We start from the raw sequence: 26060 nt of genomic DNA, 5'->3' as shown, positions 1-26060 counted from the left end.
ATTCAATCTTTGCATTTTCCATGTAATGTTTTACCTAATGTTGGCTTACTGCACTTTAGTGGAAGTCTACTTTTGACCGCTAGCTTGCAACTTATCAAGTACTCCTCCTGCCCCCCCTCCTCCACATGGATTAATATCAACCAGCACACCATTTTGTTTTTTACATATGGTGTTCTCTGTGCTCTCTATGGTTCCATGTGTAAATAGTGGAAAATAAGTACTGGGTCTCTTTCCCAGCATAGGTTAAAGTAGGTTAGAAATGTAACATTAGAAAGCATAGCAAGGTTTAGCAGCAAGATCTTAGGAAAAGTTGAACAAGAACAGAATTGATGTAAGTAAATGAAAAAAAAAGTCAATTCATCAGTAAGTTGGAGTTGAGATTAAGATCAGTGCCTGTCTTAAACAGGATGCCACCTCATCAGGTCATCCAGATTGAATGATGAAACTTTCTTTAGAAAACCTCTACCTGTATTCGTCTGATGACTTAAAAATGATATGATATTACTTTTCACAACTAATTGATATGGTCTGCAGAATTAATTTGTCAGTAAAAATGACGCTCAGTTTACAGGCATTCTTGTTGCTGCATGCCCTTGTGCAAAGCCATGCAACAAGTTGTATGGGAGTAAAACCTCTGTTTAAACCGGAACTTTCCAGAACAACAGGATATGTGACAAACCTAAATGTGTTTATTAAACGTCTTTCTGTTTTTTATACAAATTGCACTGCAGTGGGATACCACTTATTTAAATAAAAAATTATTAAGATTATTAAGAAATGAGAGCAAAAGAAGATTTATTTTGTAAAAACAAAGTTTGTTTCTCAGCATAAGCACATGCGCAGGTTATTGTTTTCTTGCTGGTTTTGAACATGAAAATATTAAAACTTGCTCCCCAAAATAGTGCTCGTTACATCCTTAACATCCTGCATTATGTAATATGGTGAATTTGATGTCATTTTCTCTATCTCTCTGTCTTTACAGCAATCGTTTTAATGGTGCACAAGATGAGCCAGAAGAGTTCCAAACTTAAAGCCAGCAGGTAATGACAAAGAAGTTGCTGTTTCTTTTCTTCTCTGCTGAGATGGTCCGACTGGACACGTTTTGGGCTATCTGCTTCTGGGTGCTAAGTTTTATAGTCTTAGCTGATAATAGGTGCTCAGAAATCAACTCCAACTTTGTGGATTTTTCAGTGACCTACAAACCACCTCACTACCAGATCAACAGTCCTATACAAAATATAGTTATTGATAGAACCAATTTCAATGATAAAACAACAGTGTATCTGGCCTCTCGGAACATTATTGAAGCCTTGAATTCCAGTCTTGATAAATTATGGGAATTACGCACTGGGCCAGTGGGTAACCCGGAATGTCAATTCTGTAAATCATGTGACATAGAGACTGATTCCAAGAAACCAGAGGACACAGACAACCAGATCCTAGCACTGGATACGTCTTCTTCATATTTATACAGTTGTGGCAGTTCTCAGAATGGTGTCTGTTACTTCCACCAACTTAACCTTACTCACCAACTGGACCCACCCAGCTTTTCCAAGTGCCTTTACAAAAAGGAGTCCAACAGTCAAAACAATTGCCCTGACTGCGTAGCGAGCCCATTGGGCACAAAAGCCAGCTTGGTTGATGATGGCCAGGCTTTGTTTTTCTTTGTGGCGGCCACTGTTAACAGCACTGTGACCCAGAAGTATGGAAAAAAGTCAATATCTGTGCGCAGGCCATTGGCAACCGAGGATGGATTTTTCCCTGATGTACATGGGTTTACCGTCCTACCTCAGTTTGTTGACTCCTACTCAATCCACTACGTGTACAGCTTCTCTGCGGGAGATTTCGTCTACTTCCTGTCAGTGCAGAGGGAGGTAGCCGAAGTGCCCTCCACGTATCAGACCCGGGTGGGCCGACTTCCTCGCTCCGAGTGGGAATTGAGCCACTACCGTGAGGTGCTGCTTGAGTGCCGCTTCGAGCCCAAGCGCCGGAGGAGGGCCCAGGATTATCAGCAAGACGTGGTGTACAACGCCCTGCAGGCTGCTCATCTGGGGAAGGCAGGCCAGGAGCTGGCCCAGGAGTTGGGAGTGGATGCCAGCAGCGACATCCTCTATGGGGTGTTTGCTGAGACTGAGCCCCGGAGCAGCAAGCCTATCCACAACTCAGCCCTCTGCGCCTTCCCCGTTTCCAACATCAACGAGGCTATTGAACAAGGAGTGGAACACTGCTGTAGTCCTGGCACTGAGCGGCTCAGCCGAGGGCTCAACTTCTTCCAACCCCTCGAGTTCTGCCCCCATGAGGTAAGCATTTACACCTTATATTATGATTGTATGCTGTGATTGTACCACATTGTTCCATAAAGTCCAACTAACTCCACAAAATAAAAAAGTACTGTTAAAAAAAAAAAGAGCTTTGGGCTCCCGAGTGGTGCATCCAGTAAAGGAGTGCAGGATGTGCCCTATAGTCTGGATGTCGCGAGTTCGAGTCCAGGCTATTCCTTTGCCCAGGAGCTTCCAGGGGGCGGCGGTCAATTGGCCGAGAGCCGCCCGGGGGGAGAGAGGGTTAGGTCGGCCAGGGTGTCCTCGGCTCACCGCGCACCAGCGACCCTTGTAGTCTGACCGGGTGCCTGCGGGCTTACCTGTAAGCTGCCTGAGAGCTGCGTTGTTCTCCGACGCTGTAGCTGTTGGGTGGCTGCATGGTGAGTCCGCAGTGTCCTTCGGAGGACAGCGTGTGTTCGTCTTCGCCCTCCTGAGTCAGTGCAGGGGTGGTAGCGGTGAGCTGAACCTAAAAAATAATTGGCCATTCCAAATTGGGAGAAAATAATAAAATAATAAAAAAATAATTGGCAAAGACTAAATTTAAAAAAAAAAAAACAGAACTTTAACATTCCAGGCTAAAACTTAAGACAAACAAGATGGAACAGTCCACAAATCATATTCAGAAACGAAAGTTGGAAACACCTTTTCACCTGTAGAGCAGCTCACCCAGTGGGGCTTTACGGGTTAAAAATGAGTCATTCAAGAAAGTGATGACGGACCTGGACTTGGACCTTGATCTCAATCTAGATCTCTACCTCCAACTCCACCCCAAGATTAAACAGACACACAAAAAAAAAACAACAAAGGCAGGTGACCTGAGTTAATTGATTGTCAATTGTTCAATTCACCCCTGGCCCCTTGCAGCACATTCATTTTAATTAGGCAAGCAGGGAGGTCTAACCTCCCAGCCCTGCCATCCAATTAAACAAATTAAATTACTTAATTATTTGTGAGGAGAAAAACACAGGAATGCTCAGACGTCTGTGAAAGAGGGAGGAGTTTGTTATAGATGGCTCATCAAACAGCTGGTATTTATAGAAATTACATGATTACAGAAATGACTAGGAAAGCATGATTTTTAATACAATATGCAGTAGATATGTGTTTTTTTATTTGTTTTTAATATATTTCCTGGGCAGTGAAGGACACACAAGCATAACCTACCCGCTTCCCGATAAGTACCAATAATTCCTTTTGAAATGCCTAGGTAAAGTCAGTGGCTTTCTGAAAGTAAAGAATTGTTGGAATGCAGAAGGAGTTGCCCAGACTGAGAAGGGAAATCTTTGATTATGTGCATAGAAACAGTAAATATATTAAACAAATAACAGGGTAAGGGTTAGTCATGGACCTGGTGAAACTACAGTACCCGGTGAAACTACAGTACAGATTCTTTCTGTGTCTCAGCATGTTGGTGGTATCTGGTTCTGAGTGGAACTGAAGATCAAATAGGATGTTTCTGTGATTGCAGCAACAGTGTTTTGCTCGCCTGATTTATAAGTCATTTCCCACAACTTTTTGTCAGAAAAAGCATGACGCAGTTGGTTTCTGTCAGGGTTTTACTTACATGTTACTTTAACCCTTTGCGGTCCATTTATTAATCGCGCGTCAGGCACGTCAGGTCTAATTAATTTTCACACGCGCAGTTAATTTTAGACGCGCTGTTTAAAAGTATTTTTTTCCACAGTCAAACGGGTTTAAATGGCCCTGCATATCAACAAAGCACTCACTAGGCATCTCCAGCCCCGCCCCACCCTTTCGTTCGCTATCGCTTTCAGCTATTTAAGAAATAAATAATAATAAAAATAATAGTCGTACATACCGATCGATCATCTCCTGATCACTCGTTTTATCACCATACTCCTCAATAATGCAATCCAAGTCATTATTTTATTACTATAACATCTCAAAAAAGCTCTGCAAATGTCCGTGTTCTCTGTGCGCTGATGCACTGATCAGCCAGCTTGTTTACTACGACCGCCCCGTTATCTGACACCAGGCCATGTATGACTAATCATGAGATACGCCTTTTATTTAAAAAATTTTTTTTTGACTTGTCTCTGCTCCTGTCGCTCCCACTCGGCAATTGAATGGTTTTCTCGGCTTTTTCTGGAGAAAAAACGACTAGAAACCCGTTTTTTGCGTTGCTATAATGATGTCGGACCCAGTCCGACAAAGGACCTGTGAGGAATAATTGCAATGTCAGACCCAGTCCGACAATGGACCACAAAGGGTTAAAAGAGTCTGTCTCTCCATAGGGCAGGTACAGCACAGGGATGCATTTCGTGACTGTGAAAGGTGAGGGGCTGAAAGCAGTAGATACCTGTCTGACTATACAGTTCAGGCCTGAACAGTGCCTATTTTCTAGATACATCAAGATTCTCCTTCTTTAAGTGGTTATGGCTATCCAAAATTCCATAAATCTTACTTGTTGTGCAATTTCAAATGTCGAGTTTTGAAAGGAAAACATGTTATAGCATGTTATGTTATGCTACTGTTTCACTTCCGAGGTCATTCGTGACCTTAGTCGTGTTAAAGCATGTTCCAGGCTACAAAGCAGGTCAGTCATTAGAGGAAGCACCTGATTGGTTAATGAAAGGAAGGCCATGAAAGGGTGGGGATCATTTTAATCTCACGCTGTAATTACCCAGGAATAGTAGACTATCTGAAAGCAAGTATTGTAAACAGAGAATTCTTCTATAACAGCTTTAAAGAGGGACTATTATCTGTGGAATCATTACACATTGAGATTGTAGATCAGGTTTAAAATTGCATCACTGAAAGTGTTCTGCTAAAAGGGTCATTCCTCCCGCATTGATTTGGGTAATTTCCTATTGTTGAGCACACTGTTAGTCTGATGTGGAAATGGAAATGGAAGGTGCATTTGGACTAGTGCTCATTGTTAGGGTGTAAGTTTATACCTTTTTATGGATAATATACTATTATTTTTGGGGTTTGAATTCATCCTCTGGTAAATGGCCAAATATATGCTTTCAATCTCTGACAAATACGGGAATATCATGGTTTCTCCATAGCCCCAGAATGCAGTGCCTTTTTACAACCAAGCACTTAACGCAACAGAATACTTTGTCCCAACATCATCCCTCCTTAATGAAATAGAAAAACAGCCAGACTATTAAAAACATCTGGAATAATGATGTAACCTTGCAAGTACTGATCCTACAGGTCCTCCTAGCCACCACACTGTTTGTCTTGGCTCTCAGTACTGTCCTGTTCTGTCATGGAGTGCACTGGAGCTGTGGTTTTGTAAACATCATCACTGCACAAAACTAGCTGTTTCCTGCACTTGTTTCCTGTTAAGAGCTATCTTTGTTGTTTCCATACTTCCACTTTGCATGGCACACTTCTGCTGCTATGGTTGCAATGGCCACTGGGCATAATCAGTGCCAACTTGACAGTATTGTTCATGTATCGCAGAATTAACTTCATCCATGCGCCTCTGGATAACTGAAAACATAGCTTTCCTTCCTCTTTCCAATGCCCTTTAAGGGATGTAGAAAAATACCATGGCTGACCTTGAAAAGTACTTACTTTAAAACAATGCTGTAAATCCACATACCATATCCATTAACATATACAGGCCTATCGACAAGGCTTTAACCCATAGTTATAGTAATATACTATTAGAAAAGAGGCTGTTATTTCTCCATAGCAACTTCCTAAGAGACCATTGCTAGGTGCAAGGCAACTGCAAAAAGGTCTATAGAGCCCTAATTGAGAACACCCTATTCTTTCTATGGCTAGCCGCTGATAGTTCTATTTAGGAGATTAAACACAGAATTGTTTAAATAGCGCTAATCAGTTAAAGTTCCAGACTAAAGAAGGACACACCTTCTACACACTCCGTTTGCAAACATTCTTGTATATTCAGAAAGCTCTTTATTTCGTAAATTAAAGCCTACCATGAAACACAATACATGTTGTACACAAATGTGTTAAATGTATATTCCTCAACTCTCACTAGATTGCATCACATAGCCATCTTGTTTACATTGCACAAAGTGTTAAATAGGCTAACCAGTAGCAGCACCTCTGAATTTCTTTTGTAGAATGTTTTAAAAAACAGGGATGTTTAATAAATAGGAGTATTTTATTAAGTACACAAAATAATAATCAGAAATCAGAAAAGTCAGAAAGTAAATGTCTTAGTCTCTAAGCACAAAACACAGTTAGAAAACTCACTGCCTTAACTTGACTAGCAGGCAATTGAAATATGACACCACCTGTCTCCTCACACGCCAGCAGCACTCAAGCAAGCAGGCTGTGACTTAGTAGCTTGCTCACACACACACACACACGCCCACATCCAAGCACACAGCCTCAACTGAGATGATGCAGACAATCTTCAAATATATCACATTAAGCTTATTAATGTTATACAGATTAAGTATATGGCAAGTTTACTTTTAAAGACATTTTTCATACAACAATATGAGGTAGATTACTTAGTTACTTCATCAAGTTTCACTAAAAGTTATTTCACAAGTGTGCAAACTAAATAATTAACAGTACAATTCTATGTGAATGTGTTACAATTAATTAATTTAGTTCCATGAAAGGAAAATGTAACTGGAATTATACTCAACGGTTCCTTGAAGCTTAGACTTTTGGTCTGCTGGCTTGGAAACGCAATCTGTTGAAGTGTCCAGTACAAAAACTCTCCTCTCTGCAACAAAGTCTTCAATCCTACATTGGATCAAACTCGGCAACAAAGCTTTCAGTTCTTGATAGAATCAACAAACAGCTGCAATAAAGACTTCAGTCCTCAGTATAGGATCCACAACAGCACCCATCCGCTCTGTCCTCTTCGTTGAATCTTTCAGCTACACAGGTAGCAGGGCAGTTTCTTTTGGATACTGTGGTTTTAGGTGTACAGCAGACCTAGATGGGTTTGTTTGATAAGTCTCTGTAAGTTTTATTGCAGTCCTTCAGCCGGGCCTTATACCCTGGTGCAAATTATACACCGGTTTTTACAGACATTGCATGCTAAATATTTCACAACAGGAATATTCAAACCACAGAATTTGTCAATACTGTTCATAAATAACCAGCAACAAGTATCCTGAAATTTCAAAGTGCGTATTGTAATAGGGATTTGCCGCTGTCAGAGGAAGCTATAGGCAGATGTGTAAACGGAAAATCACTCCAGTTGTATCCAGTATTAAGGGGATTTGTTAGAGGGAACGGTTTGTCAGAAACACTTCTAAAAGCAACCTTTAGCTGAGTATTTCTGGTCTGTTTGTCACGGTAGGACATTCTGGCTTAGCTATTACGTTACACTGGTGAACACTTTAACTAACCATTGCCTTCCAAAGTTGGGATAAGAAAACAATTCTATCATAATAATACATATAAAACACAAACAGCAATACAAACAGAGATCTATATCCCACTCTATTCTTGTAGTATGCTTTTATTAAGGCTTCATATTTATGGTTGAAAATGCAGTATACGATTTTATATTTTTTTCCCACCTTGTGATTGTGTCTTTCGATGACATCCAGAGCAATATATAGTCTATGAATTTATAATTACAGCAAGTGTTTTATTCAAAGATCCTAAATGTCTTATAGCAAAAATTGAATATTGGGTTTATTTCTGACAGTTGGTGGAGCCATGGGAAGTATGTGTCACCAATACAAACTATTTTCAGCTTCTTGTGTCATATATTCCCAACAAATATCTATACCAGTGGACAGTGTCAGCTTTAGTTTTTATGTAGCAAAAAATAACCACAGAAAGAACATTTTGGGATTTGCCCTGCAAATGTATATTAATAAAATAAAAAAAGTAGTAAAGCATAGTGGAAGTCACAATTACTGTGCTAATTTTCCGCGGTATGCATGGCATGCTGCATCACAATTAAGACACAGATGTCTACGTGTGCCTAGTTCCAGTGTAAAAGTTCATGCATGTGTTTTTGTGATTTCAGAGTATGAATGGCAATAAGAGCTGCTTCGACACCCCAACACTTGTCTCCAAACCCTACTACCGAGTGGATCTCTTCAACAGAGCGATGAAGGGGGTCCTTCTGACTTCCATCCTGGTCACTCCCATTGAAAAGAAGACTGTGGCTCACCTGGGGACATCGGACGGGAGACTTTTCCAGGTAAAGACTAGAAGCAGTCTAGAGACAGGCAAGGACCTTCACGCAGTACTTCTCAAATTAACAAGTTCTGCACGGTTACTTTGTTCCCATTGTTGTGGCAAATTTCCAACACTATACAGTATATAATTAAACCAAGGGCAGGCGTTATATGCAGGTAGGAAAAATCTGCGTATAAACAGACTTTCTTCAAATAAAGGTTCAGGTTCTCAAGGTGAACCATTTATAAATAGACGTAAACAATGTCTTTCGTGTAAATGGTGCTCAATGTAGCAGCAATAAAAAAAAGAAACTGTTAGAAAAACCAAGCAAACCAAACGCCTGGTTTAAAAAAAAAAAAAAAATGCCTTTAGTCTGGTGGTTGGGCAGTTTCATTTGCTGAGTATTGACCTAACTGGACTTGTTTTGCAGGCTGTGCTCCGCAGATCAGGCCCCATCCTCTTTGCTAACTATTCCCTCGATGAGAAGCACCCGGTGTCCTCCATTGCAGCAGAGCTTCCACCCGACCACCTGCTCTTTATAACCGGAAACAAGGTACATCGTCTTCTTTCCTCTTACACATTTTGTTTATTTAATATAGTGTTTAGCAAACGGTCACACTTTCGCTCTCGACCAAAACTCCTACTCTAGCTCTTGTACTGACTGAATTTTGACATTACACCTTTAGACCGCTACTTTAAAGCCAGCAGCTAGACTCACATCAGTATATACACTTTGCATATGTCTCTGGGAATGTTTTGTTTCACAAACATTAAACAATACAGTGGAGTGTCCTTACCCTGTTGGGTTGTAGGTTTTGCTCACCTTAACGATATCTCCAACATTAACAGGTGACTAAGGTCTCCAAAAGAGGACCAGGTTGCCACCATTTCCTGTCTTGCAACAGGTGCTTGACAGCACCTGCGTTCATGAGCTGTGGCTGGTGTGAGGGAACCTGTACCTGGAGGGAGGAGTGCTCCACCCAGTGGAGGGATAAATCCTGTGCGCCCGTTATCAATGAGGTAACTGAGAAAAATTCAGAAAAAGAGATGCAGATTCTTTTTTTCATTCTTTTTTTAATGTTTTCTTTATTTTTATTAACAGCAGAGAGAGTCATGTAAAGCAAGTACCTACAGCATTAAACAGTTAGTTTGGGTAAAATGTATTCTGACTGTTCAGATGGCATGTCAAAAACCAGTGTTAGTCAGCATACTGTATTGTGCTAATCAATTAAATCAATTGTCTTTTTCTAGGCAAGTTTCTTGGGTGTATTGGTAATTGTCAGAAAACAAATAGGCAAGAGTTGTTAACATTTAACGCAGAGAGGGGAACATTTTATTAGTTGTGTACACAATTAAACCTATAATATACTGTAGAACTATGGATATCAGGGTAAATGAATATTACTGTACACTTTACATAATGTAAAAACGGATAGACCAAAAACAGTATTCAACACATATGACTTGGATGGTATTCCTTCTGCTCCTGTAGTTCTTCCCGAAGACAGCACCCCCTGATGGAGGGACAGAGCTGACACTCTGTGGGATGGAATTCCAGTCCCCACTACGACCCTACACCAAGGCCAGCACTCAACTGGTGAAGGTGGGGGAGAGAGACTGCAAAGTGCAGATTGAGAAGAGTAGCGGAACCTAGTGAGTAACTACACCCAGTACAGGCCTTCTTCCTTTCCTTTCCTTTCCTTTCTTGTCTTGTATTTTAGACATCTAGCTACAATTGGAGGTTATTAAGTATGTTTAACCCTGCTTGCAATCATTCTGAATGATTCAGTGTTCTGTGGCTGCATTGTTAACATGTTTATGCTTTTGGTCATTTTGATGGCAGGTCTATTTTGTTTTTCTTTGTTTACTGTATGTATGGGAGGAGTTTAATAACGCTGGTGCTTGTGAATTGTATTGTTCATGAAATATATTTGAAATACAGTATGTATGCATGTGATTTTGATTGCATTGTCGGCTTATCCTCTAATTCTTTCCCTAGTCTGGTCTGCAGAATAGAGACTACAGGAGCCGATGAGCTCTCAAAGCCTCTCACCATCGTGGTGAACATTAACGAAGGCGGAGTCGGCGGGTCGTATTACATCGAAGGCAAAGCAAAAATCAGCGGATTCACATTTGTGGTAACTAACTTTGGATTTATCCTTTTTTTTGTGTTACGGTTAACAGAAGTCTAGAGCACGGGTATTAATGTAGTTGGTGAAAATGTAATAAGATCATCTTAGTCACTGAGATAAGGCCCCACTGGAGGTTTCATATTGTTTCTCTCAATATGTTTCTGACTGGGATTTTCTCCTCTTATCAGAAACCCAATGTCACTGGGATCCTGCCTGACTTTGGTCCCAAAGCAGGGGGGACCTTGATCACCTTGACAGGGACCCACCTGGATGCAGGCAATAGAAGGGCAGTGACCATGAATGGGAAGGAGTGCCGCATCATGAGGTATAAGAAGTGACTCAGCAAGACAGCTTAGTAATTACATTGTTTTGTTTAGCATTATGGTCATTACTGGCTTGATGGTGTCTAATATTTGCAAGTGACACTTTCTGTGGGCCAGTAATGTGCACCTCATGTTGTTAAAATATACTGTGTCTGGCTTGGAAATGTTAATCTAAAGCTTTATTATTATTATTATTATTATTATTATTATTATTATTATTATTATTATTATTATTATTATTATTATTATTTTTATTATTATATTAAATATAGAGGTGAAAGGTCATGAGTTTAAATGCCTGTGTGGCTGTTGTCCCACTTAGACACTGTAAGAGATTGGTTTGGCAAAGTATGAGTACAGAACGTTTTCTTACGACTATCAACAAAAAGTGTGCGAATAAATTCCAGAAGGACTTCAAATGACATGTATTGTTTTAATCAGAACATGATGTAAAGAGGGGATTGTTGTGGTCTGCGTCTTTCAATCTAACCCCCAGGAGTACCAGCACGTCTTCGATAGTCTGCGTAACGCCGGCCATGGAAATTGTTCTGGAGGTTGTTCCGGAGGTGAAGATAGATGCAGCCCAGGTGTCGACATCCCAGTCGTTCAAATACAAAGAGAACCCCACTATAACGATGGTCCTCCCGAAATGTGGCTTTGAGAGGTGAGTCTGACATCCCAGCACAGAACACAAAGGAAGGATTGCTTTCAAACACTGGTGTGTTTAAAAGTAATGAACAATTTAGGCTTATTTATCAAAGCATAATTCTCACTTAACTGTTATAATATATACCTGTAGCATGTTGTCTTGAAGATCATATATAAATGTTTTATAACTGTCAAGTTTTCTATTTTTTTCCTCTAATACAGTGGATCAAATATCACAATTTTTGGCAGAAATCTAGATTCTGTCTACGAGACGATCATCTTGTTTGAGCCCCACGAGAAGGATTTTAAGGCTGTATATACGGTAGGTGTATTGTGTGAAACAGGATTACTGTAATGAATGGTTCCAGGAGGGATCATCTCATGCCGTACTGGAGAAGTAAAACTAAATACCATTAAATTAAGATGACATGAGTAATAGTATGTAATAGTAATACATACTAATTCCCAACGTTATTACCTTGTACTATTTGCTTAGTGTTTTAAATGTATAATGTTAACATTGTCTGTTTTTAAATTTAAAATAGATAATGCTACCATTCTAGAATGCAGTCACGTCTTGTTTACAATACTCCATTCTCTCATTCACTTCCAACATCAGTGGTTCCCATCTGTGACCCTGGAGGTTTGTTGCAGTCCAGGACTTTGTTCCAATCAAATCCTAAATGAGTTCATTGACCCTTTGTCTGTGTAATTAGCCAATTTAGGACCTGGTTGGAAAAAATATCAGGACTGGATCTACACCAAAAGTTCTCATTTCTAACTGTAATTCTAACATAAACAATAACAGCTGACTCATGTCCTCATTACATAAAAGTAACTTCAGCTCTGACATTCCGAAAACTCCCTTTTTAATATTCACTTTTAATGGGAACCACATGTTTTCCTATATACAGTAGAACCTGTCATATCCAATTATTATTTATTTCTTAGTAGGACGCCCTTATCCAGGGCGACTTACAATTGTTACAAGATATCATATTATTTTTACATACAATTACATTATTTTTACATAGAATTACCCATTTATACAGTTGGGTTTTTACTGGAGCAATCTAGGTAAAGTACATTGCTCAAGGATACAGCAGCAGTGTCTCCCACCTGGGATTGCACCCACGACCCTACGGTCAAGAGTCCAGAGCCCTAACCACTACTCCACACTGCTGCCAATTCTGTAAAATACAATACCCTCTATTAACCGATGGACCTCTAGCATGTGTCATTTACGCATGCTGCTACCAACTGAACGGTACTGATGGAAAATAGTCAATGCTTATTTTACTATGGGTCTAAAACAGTGGATTCAGTTGCAGTTCAAAAAAATAAACAAGTGTTTGGGAATTCAGTTTCACTTTTTGCATGCTATCACTTCACGTAACTGCCTAGTTTAACCATGTTAAATAATTACTGTACTGTTAAAAAAAAGATGAAACAAGATTTTCACGTTGACTTCCAAACCCAGTTTGTGTGCATGCATTCTTGTTGCATTCAAGGTGCAAAAAAAATTTTGATTACTTTGGCATAGAATGCTGTTTTGTAAATTGCCAAATACTGTATTAAAGTGCTTTGTTTTGCTGTCATTTTCACAGATTTTCTTTGTACGTTCAGAACCGTAATTTGGTGTTTTAGATGCACTGATATACTACACCTGACATTGTTAATTTATAATGCCCCAAAGTTAATAAAGCATCTACAATGTCTTATAACAACCATCTGATCAACCCCTGTAACCAATTAAATCAGATATTGCAGGTTCTAATGTAAGTTATAATAAAATACAATAGCCTGTAATGCTTTTAATGGAAGCAATTTAAGCTACAGTATCATGTTTTGTTCTGCACATTATCACAGCATACAGAAAGAATAGACTAACCTGCTTGTTACTCTGTTGACCCGTCGCTCAGGTGTGTGGTCCAGCGCTGAGTTCAGAGAAGATGGTGTGCTCGACCCCCCCATTAACGATCATGGAAGATCCGGAGCCGGGGGATCTCACATTTACTATGGACTGGACTCAGGGACTGCAAAAGTTTCCTTTCTTTTACTCCCCCGACGCAGAGGTCATCCCCTTCGAACAGGAGGACAACGTGCTGCGTTTGCAACCCGGCCAGGATGAAGTGGATTTACACGTACGTACACTGTGGGGTATTTTGGGGCATTTTGTCAATGTAGTAAATGTATGATGTGGTGCTCTATTTGCTTCATCTCAGCCAGAGATGTACAGCTTTGGCCAAAAGTTTTTATTGGACAATAGAAATCAGATATAATGTAAAAAAAACTACATGAACATAATTGAGATATTTTATTTAACATCATGTAATCAAATAAAATACACAATGATATCGCAACAGAGTCTACCGGAAACCATAATAGTAGTACAGTATGTTCAATTTCAAAATGTCACATTTTTAATTTGTCAGTTTTTCCTTAAGTGTATGGAAAACTACAAAGCGGTATGAATTCAATATCTTAACGTAACATTATTCAGCAGGTTTCATGTGACTTTATGAAGCATAGTGAGTTAATACAATAAGGTGATGCAAAATTCTTGGCCATAGCTGTACATTACAAACAAATCAATACAAATAAATAAATACATGTATAAATAACAGCATGAACATTTTTATTTTGCAGCACAAGAAGCTGAATTTAGTAACTGACTGCATGAAAGTTAACATGACTATTGGAGGAGTGGATTGCAATGCTAAAGTGCTGGAAAATGAAGTTACCTGCAGAATTCCTAAAAACCTGACTGTCCCCAGTGACGGGTTACCAGTGAAGGTGAGTTTATTAGTAGTAGTCGTAGTAGTGGTATTATAAGTAGTAACATGACTTATTGAGTACATGTATAGCTACACTTTAAAAAGAAGTGTTTTGCCATACCTTGATTAATCTTATTTAGTATAGATCATAAACTGTCCATCCCTCAGATCTGCATCAATGGCGAGAACGGCCTATGTGTTGACCTGGGTCGTGTGGTCATTGTCAGCCAGGGCCAACCTGTGATAGGCATCGTGCTGGGGGCATTCATGGCAATGCTGGTGGTGGCTGCGTTCGCCTTCCTGGTGATACACTTTAGGAAAAAAAAGAGAGGTACCAGCAAGCTTCTTATTCTTCTATCATTAACTTAAGAGAACAACAGAAGCAATTCGGTAAGGCCGATCGGGTGCATTTGATCCAAAAATGAAGGGCTGATTCATTAACCTGTTCTATGCTGACATTTAACCCTCAGAGTACTACGTCACGGCGAGTGCTCTACGCCACAGGACTACAGCTGTCACACGCAAATAACAGCGCTTGGGATAGCATAGCAAATTACTTAATTTTACACCCAAAAATATATATATATATATATATTATATGAAACCTATAACCTATATATCACAAGAAATGTAAGACATTGAAGTTTTTTGTTCTTTCTGTTATTGATATATTTTTGGACTGAATATAGAAATATGTATTGGCAAAGACACCTTTGTTATACAAACGGTATTTTTATCATCAAAACATCAGTTATTTTCAAAACCAACCATGCACATAAACACTTTCAAAATACGACATATAAATCCCCAGAATGTTTTTTTTTTAAATGTAAAAAACCACAGATGTTTACAAACAATGAATCAAAAGATATATTCAATTTTGCAAGCAACGCATCTATCTGTACAAACAGATCGGAACCGCACAGCACAGTATCGTACTTGCCCTCGAAAGCCTTTTCTTTTATATAAAGATTGTACAACATGTATACCAACACAAATAAGTGTTAATTAAATATAAAAGCATATGCAAAACTACTACTTATTATTATTATTATTATTATTATTATTATTATTATTATTATTATTATTATTAATACACGTAACTTACTTTGAGTTGTGGAGACATCTGAATTGGCACGGAAGCTTATTCTCTGTAAAGTCCTTTTGCAATCAGTGTTTTTTTTCAGTGGTTTGTAAATCCAATTTGGTGAAGTCACTAACCTATGTATACTTCTTTATATTCGATGTTATTTTCTGTTCTGGCAATTCTGTTACTTGGGTCCAAATCGGGACTCTGAAGTTTTTGTTCAGCAACCGAATTAAAGGCACGTCTTTGTCTGTACTGTCATCACCTCCCGCCACATACTCCTCCTTCTTCATCCCCCTCCTCTTTTAAATCGCTGTCATCACTATCCACATAGCTATACAGTCCCAACCAATTATACGTTTTATCAGCCTCAGAAGCCGTAAAACCCTCAACATAATCTCTGTCCGAATCGCTTAAAAACTCACTCTCTAATCCGCCATTTCTCAACTCTCAGCTAGCCTAGGAGACAGGGTTTTCTTTTTAACCAATAAAAAAAAGGTGTTCGCTTCACAACCATTTTAATTGGCTAATATTAACACCAAAGTCCTCTGCTGTTGCTCGGCACAGTTTGTTGCTAGGTAAAATTGACCAATAAAAAAATAACAGAGAGCAAATGGGAGGGCAGATCTATGTTCGATAATCGGCCCTTTAATCCTCACGAAGCACACCTCCGTGGGCCGATCATCGCCCCTGTAGTACTCTGAGGGTTAAATACATTTTCCAAATGTGTGGTCCATAAATAAGAACTCAAGATACAAGTGCTTCATTATCCCAACAAATGATTACTATACTATTACTCGAGAATGACAACATCAATGGACCATTCTGATAGATCGAAAAGTAGCAGTTGGAACCAAAGACAATGACAGACATGAATGACGATGGATGAGATACCATGTAACAACCATTTGCAGTGCAAGGTAATGAACGTTTATGTTTTTGGACATTTTCAGCTGAAAAAGCAAAGAAACACTTGTCTCGCGTCAGCATTTCAAATATAAACAGAACGGTGGATCCTACAAATCTGTCACCAGTTGGCGATTATAGGCGAGGTGAGTTTTTACAATTGATTTCCTTAAAGCTCTGCACTCTACTCGGATAGAACATAGCTATAAAACAAGTCATTCTCATGTGTTAGCAGGAGTTAATTCAAAATTAAATTCATTAATGTCTGCCAGTCTGCATTCTGTAGTTTAGCCAACTTGAGAATTCTGTTACTGATTCCACAACAGCACTAGGGCTGTGGGTCCAAACTCTTTTGAGATAACCTAGTCCAGGAATTTTCTGTTTCAACCAAGACATACTGTTTGTAATGCCTTCTAGGGAACATAAAACAGCACTCACAGCGTGTAACACTATGGGGCTGATGTAAGGATGCGTGCAAAGTGATTTGTGGCTGCAAAACACCCATATTGCGGCCAAACTCTGCGTTTTGCACGCACAAACTTTGTTTAGCGGCCGTAACGTGGGACTTTAGCGGCCACTATAAATGTGGCATAGATAAAGAATGGTTTTCACCTGGCATTCTGCACCCGTTATCACATTAGTACTTTGCCATCATTAATCCATTGAAATGTATTCAAATGAAGAAGAGAGCATGGAATTGGGCGGGGTTTGTAATACTAAGCTGGTGCAAACATTATAATGAGATGTAAGGATTTTGCAGTGTACTTGGGCAATGCTGACCCTTCAAAAGCTTTGCACCTGCTTTTACAAGGTGCAAACCATTGTAGCAGTGAGTAATTAAGAGCTGTATAAAACCACACACCTTCAGAGACCTGCCATTGGCCTCAGGATGGCTGCTATCTGTGCGGTAACACTTGGCTCTTATTGACCTTATTATCCTTCATACAGCGCCTACTGCTCTCAGTACTCCTAACTCACCTCACCTCTGGGCTGTAAGTGCGTCCGCTAAATAGCCCGATGCACAGGCGGCGCTCATTTCAACCCTCATTGTCATGATTGCGGCTCATTATTTGTGCATGTTGAGTCATTTGCATTGCTCTTAAGTTTACAAAGGCCGCAGTGCAAAATAATTGCCTGGTCGCTAGGCAATTTGGATTTTGCAGCCGCAATTGTTTGCACTGCGCCTATCCTTACACCAGGCCCTTTATGTGGTGATCATTTCTGCGTATGTTCTTGTGAAACACTTTAATGTACAAACAATGTGTTTAAATACTGTTGTAAGAAAATCCGGTTCCTGGATGGCCTTATAAATGTTAAATGATACATATGCGTTCATTGTATATGAATAATTACTGCCAATTAAAATGAAACTTTTTGTCGTTCTCGAGGATCAGGGTTAGGCAACTGGAGTTATGAGTTGAATTTCTATTGAAAGTGCTATTTTTTGGCACTGAATATGTTCCACTGTAACACCTAGCTATGACCTCGCTTTGCCTCCCTTCAGACGCACCATCAACTCCCAACACTGGCTCGTCTGGGATAATGTTACGGAGCCCACTGTACACTGGCAGCTATGACGGGTCACTCGTCCCCCTCCTGGCTCCTGACAAGATCTCCATCACCAGCTTCCGACCAGAGCTGCTGGAGGAGGTGAAGGATGTGCTGATTCCAGCTGAGAAGCTAAAGGTGCATCAAGACCGGGTCATTGGCAAAGGTGGGCAGCAACAAAAATAAAAACCTGCTTTAGTAGATGACTGACAGCTTCCTCATAGGTGTAGGGCTGGATTTAATCAAAATAATATAAATGAACAAAAGGCAAGCTGATAAATATGAATCACTGTGCTTATTCTTACATATTTTACTACTATGAGACAATTCCAATAAGGAGAGTCTGCTATTTGTACAGTAATATGTATCCATGCACAGTTTGCAGCGCTACGCCATAGGCTAGCAGTTTAGATATAGAAACAAAGTGTAGTAAAGTATGGGGAAAATAATAGTGAAAGCATAATTAAGGATAATCGTGCATGTTATCAACATTGTCAAATGTCTAACAGGTGTACCCAAATAGAAAACAAAATACTAGTGCTGTAAAATATCTGAGTATTATAAAGGAAATAGCAATGCTGCAGTATGAAGAAGGGTAATTAAGAGCTGGCTACAATAATCTTTCTCACGTCATTTCAGGTCACTTTGGGATAGTTTACCATGGCTATTATATGGACCCCACTTACAGAGAAATCCATTGTGCTGTCAAGTCACTGAACAGTGAGTGTTCCTGTTTTTTCGGTCCCTGTGTTATTTAGGGCTAGAGGGAAAGAAACAAACAATTCCTTCGTGATGTGTGATCATGTTCTGCAGCCAAAGGGGTGTGAGTTCAGACTGGCAGCAGACAGATCTAAGCTTGCAGTGGAGGCTGTGTGGTCCAGTGGTTAAAGAAACGGGCTTGTAAACAGAAGGTCCCCGGTTCAAATCCCACCTCAGCCACTGACTCATTGTGTGACCCTGAGCAAGTCACTTAACCTCCTTGTGCTCCGTCTTTCGGGTGAGATGTAATTGTAAGTGACTCTCCAGCTGATGCATAGTTCACACACCCTAGTCTCTGTAAGTCGCCTTGGATAAAGGCGTCTGCTAAATAAACAAATAATAATAATAATTGCAGTGGGGAGGTCAGGAGTTAATTAAACCAGGGGGGATACAGGGTTGACATTGTTACAGCTGGAGAGGAAAACCGACATTTTCTTCAGTTTGAAAAACCTTTGAAGGTACAATACAGTAGAACAGCCCTCACCTCAAAGGTGGTCAGTACCTTTTATGCAGCTTAAACGTGGCAGTAGCCTTAACTGGACCTCTCACAGCTGCCATATTTATATGTGACATTTCCAGGTGGTAAACTTATTTGAAACATTGCTTTCTAATTCAGTGCAATAACTCTATTGGCTTCAACTCTGGCACACGGCTGTGTTCTATGATTCCATCTGCCACCTTTTATTTTTATTGTCCAATAAAAACAGAACCATTTTGTTTTACCACAGGTCAGAAACCATTACCAATACATACCTCTTAAATACTTCTTACACTTTACAACTACCACAGATTTTTCAACTTATCAGTTTATGTTTTTAAACCATTCAATCAAGTATAACAGTACAAGACAATGTGATAGTAAATGTGTAATAAATTGAGAAAAAAGAATAGGCTTTACAAGGTGAAGTAAAAGTATTAGAAATGAAAAGCTCCAATACGCTGTGAGTTGAAATGAGGTAACTGTGAGCCCTGTGTTGATGTTGCAGGGATCACAGATGTGGAGGAGGTGGAACAGTTCCTAAAGGAGGGGATCTTGATGAAGGGCTTCCACCACAGCAATGTGCTGTCCCTGCTGGGGATCATGCTGCCCAATGAGGGGCTCCCCCTGGTGGTGCTGCCCTACATGAAGCACGGAGACCTGCGCCACTTCATTCGCTGTGAGCAGAGGGTAAGACACACGGATACCACTTAGAGGTGGAGGACCAGTAAACATTAACAAAAAATATACACAACATAATTCAAATGTTCTCTTGAACCAGTCCTAGCTCTCCCTTATATTTAACTGGACTTCAACATCCCTCTTTCTCTCTCTCTCTCTCCGCAGAACCCCACAGTGAAGGACCTGATTGGCTTTGGGCTTCAGGTTGCCCAGGGAATGTTGTATCTGGTACAGAAGAAGTTTGTGCACAGGGACCTGGCTGCAAGAAACTGCATGTGAGTAGTCAGTCACGAATATTGTTGTGTTATTTCTGTTGTTTTGGTATTGAAAATTATATAACTTTCAAGGGAAATTCTCCCCAGTGATACCATTGCACACCCTGATGGTTTATTTCATTGACAGGCTGGACGAGTCCTATTCTGTGAAGGTAGCTGATTTTGGCATGGCAAGGGACGTGTTCGATAAGGAGTATTACAGCATCCAGGATCACAGGAAAGCCAAACTGCCAGTGAAATGGATGGCGATTGAGAGTCTGCAGACACAAAAATTCACCTCCAAGTCAGATGTGGTAAGTTCACTGCTCAAGCTTGCAACCATTCTTTATGAATTGTACAAATTCATTACTTATGTTTATCCTTATCAGTTTCATGCCAGTTTAATAAATCACCCAGGGTACATGAATAAAGGGTTAATTTGCATGTGTTTGTATTTTTTTGTTATATATCAGGAATTCAAGGTGCTGTTTTATTTTTTATTTTTTTATTTTTTTCCAGATAGTACAATTTTGAGTTCAGGTAATGCTTAAAAAGACTGCAATAATTGTTCAAAACACTGTTGGTAGGATATAATAATAAATATCAAAGCAATTATGATTATGTTAAAGGAAGATTTTGTGAGATATCAGACATAGACAGCTACAATTCATCATTGATTGTACAGCGGTGAATGGTACCACAGTCACAATGGAACAGTATCAGTGTTGATTGTTGTAAGTGCTTCTATGGTATTGTATCAAGGGGAAAAAAGCTCTTCTTCTTTTCAAAAGGCACACAGTGGTCAAAAGCAATAAATCACTGATGAAAACACTTGCACGAAAGGAAGGGAATAACTACTAAATATAAATGAGTACACAGGTTGTAAGTCAGTAAAAAGCACATCAGACAAATACTGCTTGTTAAACGTACATTTTAAAAATAGACAGCAAGACAACATTGTTAGCAGTTACAAGCTTTTGTGTATACCAAGTACTAGAATAACAATTGTTAAGCCTTCATGTCCTTATCAGTTGTGAGAAAAAACACAGATAAACCACAGCTCATATTCATTGAGATTCAATAGAAAACAGAAGTGTAGTTCACATGTACTTTTCAATTTCTGCCACTTTATTTTTAGATTGTGCAGTAGAAAACTGTGTTGTAAGACACGACATTTTATTTACCTGGGTGATATTTCAATTACTCTTTCTGAAATTAAACCTATTTTCACATTTTCATATATTCTTAAATGGCCCTTAAGTTCAAGTCCTTAAAATGTGTTACCTAAAGGCTACGTTAAATAAGACAAAGTGGAGAGCTGCTCCATTAACGTTGTGATGCAATGACTGAAGCCTGCGCTTCCACCCTAGTGGTCGTTCGGGGTGCTGATGTGGGAGCTGCTGACCCGGGGAGCCAGTCCCTACCCTGAGGTGGACCCCTATGACATCACCCACTATCTTCTGGAGGGCAGGAGGTTGCCTCAGCCACAGTACTGCCCCGACCCACTGTGAGTACACTTCATTACCACTGATACATGTTACAGCGTTTTGCTGTGCTATCTAATTTTATATCATTTGCTTTGTTATTTCTAGAAATGTTGGGGATTTTAATAGAAACAGTTACTATATCATTGTGATTGTCTATATGTTTAAAATGCAGTTTAGTTTACATGTCAGCCTTAAAATAATATATTATCATAAGTGAGTAATTGCAGCTGTTGTGATGTTACAGTTTCTTAAGTTAGAAAGTTGATCAAATTTGTATAGTTGTAAAAGTTAAAACACTTGTTTATTCCCCCCAGCTGGGGATGCATTTTTCAGACTATTTTACTTATATCCAGAGAACCACTTGTGCAATTTTGAAGAAACATGATTAGGCACACAGTTTATATGTGGTAGGAATAAAATCCATGTAAAATAATAACTGCATAATTTCAAGAAAATGATGGCATCCCTGGATGATGTTATGTTAATTTAACCACAAGAGTGAAGCTCAAGTCTGTCTCTCTGAGGTGCAGTTATTTCCTTGTCATCACTGTTGCTTTTCTTCTCTGTCTTCAGGTTCACCATCATGCTGCAGTGCTGGAACCCAGAGCCAGAGCAGCGCCCCTCCTTCTCAGAGCTGGTCTACAAGGTCAAGGAGATCCTGTCAGGCTTAGCAGGCGAGCACTACATCAGCCTCAAAGTGACCTATGTCAACCTGGACCAGCCCAGGCCCTACCCTGCTGAGGCCGAGTCTGCGGATGAGATGGATTCCACTTACTGAGAACCAGTCCAGTCCCTCCCTGCCCTGGCAAGCCAGGCTCTGATGCTGTGAGATTCAAAAACCAGCAACTGGAATACAGACTTTCATTAACTGTCAACATGATCCAAATATAAAAAGGAGACAAAACCAGGAAATTAATTTCTGACTTTTGATGGTAGCAGGATCTGGATCCAAATCTAAAAAAGATCTGAAACCAGGAACTGGATTATACACTGCACTGATGTTACCGTCAATATGTGGGATAAAGTAGGATAGTAAGAATGTGCTCCAAATGGGAACTGGGAAAAAGAGTGTATCTGTGGAACTGGATCCCATTCAATGTGACAGTGGCATCTTAAGAGACCAAAATCCTTTGTTGGGACTGTGGAGTGTCCATGAAATGAATAGTGTTTTAAAGCTATGCACAAACCTGACCATCCTGATTGTGTAGTGGGAAGGCATTTTTATGTTGTTTTCTCAGTGGAGCAAGGGTGTGAGGTGAGGTTGTGGGAAAACCTCATCTAGCTGTATACTGTATGTATAAAAAAAAGACAATGCTCGGAGACCTAAAACTGGTACATGCTCTGGGCCGGAATCAAAGCCATGCAATGTAAATAAGTAAAAATTAATGTCCTCAGAGATACGGTATACTGTATATTGACTGTAAATTTTAAATCAAACATTTTATGAAAGTGTCATTTTTTATTTAAAAAAATGTATAATTTTAAGTTGTGATATGATTTTTATTTTTTTTTAGATAAATTTAAACCACTGGAATTTATTTGCTTTCATTTTTTGGGAGGGCGGGTCACAGTACTGAATGCTGTAACCCGACTTTACTGAGTCACCATGTTCATTCTGCATGACTGGTAATCAACATTGAGGTGAATAGGTAAATCTCATCTACATTATAAAAGCTGTTAATCTGCTCCAAATCTCAATTTTTACATACTGTAACTGCCTTGTAAGAAAACATTCAACAGTAACAGGTCCTTGTCTTGGATCAATGTGAAACAGTTTTGCAAAACAAACTCCACAGTACACACTGAAGTTTGACAGCACATGGGAGCACACTAGGTCTTTTTTTTAAACAGGAATACATTGGATAAAGATGCTAAACAAAGAGTCCGAAAACATACTACAAAGTGAGGCTGCAACAGAGTGAGCAGATTAACCCAAGTCTAAAAAGAATATTATTATTATTATTATTATTATTATTATTATTATTATTATTATTATTATTATTATTATTATTATAATACATATATATATATTCAGAAGAATGTATATTAATTATGCCAGCCGATGGCTCCTATACCATGTTAAATACATTTACTGGAACAAAAAGCTGAACATAGATTTAAACACCTCAGGGCTGTAATAGGGTGTGTTAGAATTCAGCTGACAAGGTCATTTTTGAAAGCCTATGCAGAAGTCTATGGGCCATGTTTTTTCTCGTTTCCTGTTGTATTATTCCTTGACACCAGTGCTGTATTTGGGAGAGGTGGGATGAGAGTAGCTGTAGGCAGCCCCGTAGCCACTCCTCTTGGTTCCCTGATCAGCAGTTTGGTTTGGGCTCAGACAGTGAAGGACATACGGTATCCCACGGTCCTGGTTATTTTCCACTCTCATCTGATATACAGACTTGAGAGTCATTGTTCTTTAATGCTTGGAAACCATATTGTTAAGGCTACAGTGTTATCATCATTGCCAAGTGAGGATGAGAGGAAGGAGTATTTTCCATATTGTACTACACTATTACAAAAATAATTGACAAAAAATACAGACTATTATTATGTGCTATTTCAAGAGAAACAACAGCAGATGTAAGCCACCAGAGTTCACTACACCCCTGTCATTACAATGTATAGAATCCCAGCTTCCTGTGCTCTTAGGTAGCAGGGGTTGAGGAACCTTCATTTCAGTTATAAAAAGCTGTTACTCCTGTCTAAAATACATATTGGAATCCAAAATAGCCACTGAATCCCAACTGTAATTGACCATTCTCTCATTAAAACAGCTTGCAGTTGCATGTCTTGCCAGTGCTGTGCTAACCCCTGCATTATTAAGTATTCTAGTCCTGCATTTCCTGGTAATTACAAGCAGGCACTCCGGTAACTTCTTTGCATCCAGAATTTAATGAAGTTTAGCTTTGGCTTTGCTTTCAGATCTCAGGAACCCTGCTTAAGAGCCATTTGACATCATTGCCCACTTAGAGGATTGCAGGAGCTGGGATTTTAATTAGCAGATTCTTAGCCGTTCACTCAACTGCACTAAATTCTGACTCGGGGGACACTTAAAAAAGGGGCTCTTGCAGCCTTCATCTACAGTGGTTGTTTTTGCATGTAGTTCCACTGAATTCTCACAAGTGGAACAGTAACTTCCAGCAATGCCTCCCAGGGCTGTGTTCATACTGCTCACAAATCACTCCCCATTCGTATTTCAATGAAACTCTCCTTGGTAGTAAGGAGTCGATGACACCTTGTATGTCTATAGGCCACAACAGCGCTGGAGAGTGATCAATCATTATTTGCCCCACGGTTTACTGTTACAACCTGCCATTTGTTACTCTACAGCACTTTGCATGTCCATTAACTAGTAAAGTTTTTATTATACATGAATCTTTAGGCTAATCCCTCAACTGACATTATCTCTGACTGGGAGATGTGAACTTTGAGTTTCATGAGCAGCAATTATTAGAGTAAGGCTATACTTCAGCTGAATCACCACAAGGTGGCCCTCACCAAGCACCAAGCTTTTTACTCCACTGTGCTAAAAGAAAATGACACCAGCACTGTTACAAAACTAGACAGAAAGAAATTAGAAAGGTTAATTTAGGTACTCCACAAGAAGTGCTTTCTTACCTGTACTAGTTTTGTAACATTACTGATAGGTTTTCTTTTCACAGCAAAATGTGTGAATAATTGCACCCTGGAGGATACAACTTTGTTAAAACAGGGACCATTTAGTCACTTTTTGTGTCAGAGATGTAAGTCATTGGAGATGCATTCATTTTTTACAGCCCAAGAAATAGCGAATAGTGAATTACATTTCATCATCCTGGCACAGCAAAGTCATGTTTGCAAAGACACAGGAGAAAAAAATGGGGGGAACAAAACCACATGATTCTGAGATGAAGGTATGTTTTTTTGTTTTGTTTTGTTTTTTTAGAAAGAGAATGAAAGCAAAATGCTTTGAGAAAAAAGACTTATATTGGGTTTTTAAAAAGAGACTCTGCCGAATGACCTGGAGCGCAAGATGGATTTTTATTTAATTTTTTTTTTATTAAAAAAAATTGTGTAAAAACAACATTTATTTACAGACTTCTCAAACATACAGTATTGTACTTGCTCAATACCACCTCCTGCTTTGAAAGGCAGGACAAGACCAGCTGTGTTCACTGGAGTGGTGTCGCCAAGAGTGGGCCTGGGTGGGCCATTTCTTTGGTGTTCCGTATCTCTAAGAAGTGTATTAAGCATTTAGTCCACGTGAGGGTCCTGTGCTTTCTTCTTGCTCTCCGAGTATTCTGGAGAACAAGCTCATGCACACAAATATTAATTTACATTAGCAATAAAAGAATACTGTATACTGGTAACAGCAACAGTTATACATTACCCTTTCCACTGTATTCACACCCCTGAGACCCAGCAAAACGTGTGTGTTTGTAGACACTTCTGAGGTGTGAGAAAAGGAGAAATAAGTTATATATATACTGTATATACACACTGTATATCTATTTTAAAATAACAAATTCATTGTTGTGTCTGATGCCCTTGGCAAATTGAAAACTATTATGTAAT

General features: G+C 39.4%; 1 protein-coding gene across 1 annotated transcript in view; it reads left to right on the top strand.

Moving 5' to 3' along the window:
- LOC117411851 (macrophage-stimulating protein receptor-like) overlaps positions 1 to 23040 on the top strand; it is a 28898-nt gene extending 5858 nt beyond the window's left edge. Inside the window, exons 2-21 of the mRNA XM_058988736.1 lie at positions 983 to 2300; positions 8269 to 8445; positions 8854 to 8976; positions 9273 to 9443; positions 9916 to 10076; positions 10423 to 10561; positions 10744 to 10880; positions 11375 to 11542; positions 11749 to 11848; positions 13449 to 13670; positions 14176 to 14322; positions 14472 to 14634; positions 16344 to 16442; positions 17801 to 18010; positions 18484 to 18564; positions 19590 to 19771; positions 19928 to 20037; positions 20165 to 20330; positions 21387 to 21523; positions 22077 to 23040. Of these exons, the coding sequence (XP_058844719.1) occupies positions 1044 to 2300; positions 8269 to 8445; positions 8854 to 8976; positions 9273 to 9443; positions 9916 to 10076; positions 10423 to 10561; positions 10744 to 10880; positions 11375 to 11542; positions 11749 to 11848; positions 13449 to 13670; positions 14176 to 14322; positions 14472 to 14634; positions 16344 to 16442; positions 17801 to 18010; positions 18484 to 18564; positions 19590 to 19771; positions 19928 to 20037; positions 20165 to 20330; positions 21387 to 21523; positions 22077 to 22281 (4155 nt within the window). The 5' untranslated portion in view covers positions 983 to 1043 and the 3' untranslated portion in view covers positions 22282 to 23040. The remainder of the gene's footprint in view (positions 1 to 982; positions 2301 to 8268; positions 8446 to 8853; positions 8977 to 9272; positions 9444 to 9915; positions 10077 to 10422; positions 10562 to 10743; positions 10881 to 11374; positions 11543 to 11748; positions 11849 to 13448; positions 13671 to 14175; positions 14323 to 14471; positions 14635 to 16343; positions 16443 to 17800; positions 18011 to 18483; positions 18565 to 19589; positions 19772 to 19927; positions 20038 to 20164; positions 20331 to 21386; positions 21524 to 22076) is intronic.
- The last annotated feature ends 3020 nt before the right edge of the window (positions 23041 to 26060 follow it).

Source organism: Acipenser ruthenus, chromosome 16 (assembly GCF_902713425.1).
Source record: "Acipenser ruthenus chromosome 16, fAciRut3.2 maternal haplotype, whole genome shotgun sequence".
Lineage (NCBI taxonomy): Eukaryota > Metazoa > Chordata > Actinopteri > Acipenseriformes > Acipenseridae > Acipenser > Acipenser ruthenus.
This window is presented reverse-complemented; position numbering and strand designations above follow the sequence as displayed.